At 33.3% G+C, this 4,436-nt stretch overlaps 1 protein-coding gene across 1 annotated transcript; it reads right to left on the bottom strand.

The window, feature by feature from the left end:
• Positions 1-5: 5 nt before the first annotated feature.
• LOC118598420 (B-cell receptor CD22-like) lies at positions 6-4,430 on the bottom strand (the record flags this gene model as incomplete). Its single annotated transcript, XM_036211089.1, has 6 exons — positions 4,336-4,430; positions 3,962-4,246; positions 2,193-2,441; positions 1,430-1,708; positions 1,057-1,341; positions 6-36 (listed from the first exon to the last, which is right to left on the bottom strand). Coding segments are annotated over exons 2-6 (980 nt in total), but the record flags the coding sequence as incomplete, so codon positions are not given.
• Between the last annotated feature and the right edge of the window lie 6 nt (positions 4,431-4,436).

Raw genomic sequence — 4,436 nt, 5'->3', positions numbered from 1 at the left:
CAGGCTGTGCTTCTACTCTCACATCTTTGGGGGAATCTGAATTTAAACATGAAAGACAAAAAAATCTTTAAATAAATTAACTTTGTGATTCAGTTTATTTGTTTTAAACCAAGTTCTATTTTTTAACAGATGCAACAACACAACCACTCATAACTACATTTCAAGTGTTTTGATGATTTTTAATATTCCTGTTCTGACTTTCAACATGTTTAGAAACAAGACAAACAGAGATGGTTCTTGTAGCAGTATTGAAAAAGATCATGGTTTACAGACTGAATGTTCCATTGTTGTTATCATGAAAGTATATTTCTAAATGTTCATCAATTAATATGCTATATATGATAAAGTAACAACACAGAGGAGTATCACTGTAGTTTGCACTACAATTACAAAAGTCAGTATGTTAAAGTTATTTGAATACTAATTTTTTCTTTAGAAACTATAACTAAAAAAAATAAATAAATAAAGGATTTGAGTGATTCCCGATGTGATCTATTAATCTGGGAATTAGCTTAGACTTTTAAGGTCATATTCTATATTGAACAATGAAATTCACTGAAAACTGTAACTGTGTGAAGCACTATTAATAGAAGCAATTTGCTTAACGAAATGAGTGCTCCTGTCATTTCAATGTTGAGACTCCTTTGTTGTCTTACAGACATTGTTTTGATATTGTGGTCACTGCATCTAGGACCTGAAGCATTTCCATTAACACTCCTGCAGTATAAATGCCCACCTCATCCCCATACCCAATGCCAGATAGTTCAATGTTCATTCTCTGTTCCTATCTTCCTGCCTTGCTGCTCACTCTCTCAGTTTCAGTCCTGATGTCTATTTCTTATCTCTAGCTCCAGAAAATACAAACCAGTCTGCTTTTCATGTTTGCCTGCATGCAGGACTTGCCAGGTCCAGCCTCTTCATCTGGTTAAGACTTCTGCTTTAAATAAACTGTCTAAACCTTCGGCTGCTACTTTGATCCATCTGGCCTCCACCACAGAATTATTTGAAAATTATTGTTTTACCACATAAAAAAAGAAAAGGATATGAATCACTTACACAGCACTTGTATGCATACAGGTTGACTATGGTTCCCAGCACCCACAATGTTGGTTGCATTGCAAACGTAGCACGCTTCATCTTCTCTTTGAACCCGCTTCAAATCAAGTTCACGTTCATTACCAGCTAATATTGTCCAATCAGAGGGATCCTCCTTTTTGTAGAGGTACCATGAGTACCATGGCTTTGGGTTTCCAGTGGTGTAACAGACAAATGATATGTTGCTGTTGAGTTTTGTTTTGTATTTATCAGCACCAAGAAGGAAAATTTTGCTCCAAGGTTTGACTAGAATAGAAACACATAATTCAGTTTAGAAATATAGATTTGAGGAAAAGGTTGTGACTCAAGTAATAAATAAAATTACTTAACTTACATTGAACATCTAAGTGATATTTTTGTGAGGTTCCAGAACCCACAGAGTTTGTAGCTGAGCATCTGTAAGATCCTCTGTCCTCTGGTTTGACTCTCAGTTTATATGTCTGACCATTGTGAAGAGGTAAAAAGCTAAATTGTCTGAACCAATTAAAGCTGTCCGGCTGAGGCTTGCTTCTTTTTACTACACATTCTAGTGTAATCTCATCTCCTTCTTTAACGTCTTTGAAGCTTCTATCAGGATTCTGCCATTTCATCTGAACCTCAACTTCAGGTTTATCTGTGGGACGAGATGCAACACATCAGACAAGAGAATCAACTAAAAGATAACTTTTTAAAATAATGTTATCACACTTGTTATACCTTATTATGAGCAGAAAAAATGTTATACATATAAGTAAAAGTTAGTAGAAACACTCAGATTTGCTAAGTTTTGGCAAAGGTCACAAAGGTAAAAAATTGCTAACATTTATTAAAAAAAAGAGATTTGGCCCAATATCTGTAAACATAGTTAAACTAAATGCCAGGGAGAGAATCATCCAACTTTTTTTCACTTAGTTTTTTAAAATTATTATTTAAAATTAAATTTCCAGAAATTATTAGAATTTCAAGAATTACTTTTTACTCAAAACATTTTTGAGATACTCTATTCTTCAACTGAAAATTCTAATTTTGAATTGAACAAACTTTTCCTTAATATACCATCAGCCTCTGAATAACATTTAGAAAAGTAAAGAATAAATTGGAGAAATTTAGGTACTCACATGATGATGCATCAATGAAAACTTTTCTGGATCCTCTGTATCCTGGGATATTGGATCTACAGTAGTAAATTCCAGAATCGGATTCTTTTACAGATGCAATGAAGAGTCTAGCCCCTTTACTATACCATTGGTCATTTTTTATCCAGTTAAAAATGGTGCTGGAATTTGCAACTGGGTTAGAGCAAATGCGAGCCACAGATTGTCCCTCTTCAACATGTAATGTGATAGCTTTCTGTTCTGTAGGAATTGCTGTGTTAAAAAAAATGACACAGATAAGAGGTTATTAGCCAACACATAAAAACATTTCATGTCTAGCACAAAACTATGATAGCCCTGAAGTGCAAATCACTTGACACTAAAACATTTTAAAGATCACAACCACAGTTAAAAGAGCAAAACAAATATCTAAAAAAAACATTAAATTTCGGAAATTAAGACAAATTCAAGAAAACCAAAATACATTATATTTTATATTTAAACAACTTTAATCATTTTAAAAACTGTAAATAATTGCAAAAGTATTTGAAAACAGCTAAAAAGTCCACAAATAGCAGAAGAAATGTATGTTTAAATTTTAAAAATAGCATAAAGTACGCAGAAGTTACAAATGCAGAAAGTTTAGAGTTAAAAAAAAAAACCTTTCCATTCATTTCTATGGCATAATTTGCATATATTTGCATAATTTGCATAAAACCATAAAATGCAGAATACATTTTTAAAGAGAGCACCTATCTCCTCTATAAGCTGAACATTTTGATACTTGAATGGTAGAAATCACATGAAGTATGCAGGAGATATGGATCGCCGAAAAACGTACGGAAGAAGAAGAAAAATAATAAAAAAGAAAAACAATCAAACTAATAAGATTCAAATTGTTTGCCAGTTTAAATATCTTCGGTTGGTAATAGATTCACAGATCTCCTTCAAGGTCCATATTGAATAACAGTGTAAAAAGATGAATTTAAAACTTTCTAATGTCGATGCTATTCAAAACCGAATGTCTTCTGAAGCTGGGAAGTTTTGTACAAACAAGCTATCAAAGTTCTTGATAAAAAAACAAGACTTTACTATCACTATGCCACTGAAAAAAAATACAGTCTTCTAAGCGCATCAATAGATAGGAAGCATAAGCGAATTTGACATGCCGACCGCGTCCGGTATGAGAGCACCATAGAGGCCTCGTGAACTAAAGCTGCATTAAATGTGTGGCTGAAAACAAAGGAGAACAAAGGTAATATTAGGACAATGTAAGGAATTCATTTCCCACAGTATCCATTAGAATGGCGTTAGAGTGAAGGAATGGAAGGATGATAAATAAAAAAAAAACACTCTTTTGTTTTCAGTAAAAAAAAAAAAAAAAGTCAAAATAATTAGGTCACTTTAATCCTGGTAAACTGATTAACACGTTTTAAAAAAATAACATCTTTGAACTGTTTCCGTGGCTCTATTTTCATCATATTATTTTTTATTGTAATACATGTGCCCATGTCATTAACCTTAGCCTGGACTCTGTTTTTGATTTAATCACTGACAGAGGTTAAGATCAGAAGCTGTCCAGGTGAAATCCAAACATTTCTTCTCTGTTCCACCAGTGTGTTTCTGGTTGTGGCACTCTTTAAAATTTAGATTTATTTTAAATATTCTAAGGCGGCCATCTTTTTAAAACATGCTAATGTTACAACTGGAATTATTTTTAAAAAATGTAAACAGGTGAACAAAAATAGTGAAAGACAACACTCTAAAAGAAAAAAAGGAAGAGAGTAACTTACTCAGCATTTGTATGCAGACAGGTTGACTATGGTTCCCAGCACCAATGGTATTGGTGGCATTGCAAACGTAGCACGCTTCATCTTCTCTTTGAACCCGCTTCAACAGAAGTTCATGTTCATTAACAGCTAGAATCATCCGATCAGAAGGCTTTGACTTTTTGTAGCGGTACCAGGAGAACCATGGCTTTGGGTTTGCAGTGGTATTACAGACAAATTTAATTTGGCTGTTAATTTTTACTTTGTAGTTATCAGGACCAATGAGGGAAATTGTGCTTCGAGGTTTGACTAGAAAAGAAAACACATAATTTAGTTTAAAGAAAAAAGGTTTGAGGAAAAAGTTTGATTCAAGTAATAAATGAAAATACTTAGCTTACATTGAACATCTAAGTGATATTTTTGTGAGGTTCCAGAACCCACTGAGTTTGTAGCAGAGCATCTGTAAGATCCTCTGTCCTCTGGTTTGACTCTCAGTTTA

This window comes from Oryzias melastigma, unplaced genomic scaffold (genome assembly GCF_002922805.2).
Source record: "Oryzias melastigma strain HK-1 unplaced genomic scaffold, ASM292280v2 sc00496, whole genome shotgun sequence".
In the NCBI taxonomy this organism is placed as follows: domain Eukaryota; kingdom Metazoa; phylum Chordata; class Actinopteri; order Beloniformes; family Adrianichthyidae; genus Oryzias; species Oryzias melastigma.
Note: the sequence above shows the minus strand (reverse complement) of the source record. Positions and strands in the feature narration are given on the sequence as shown.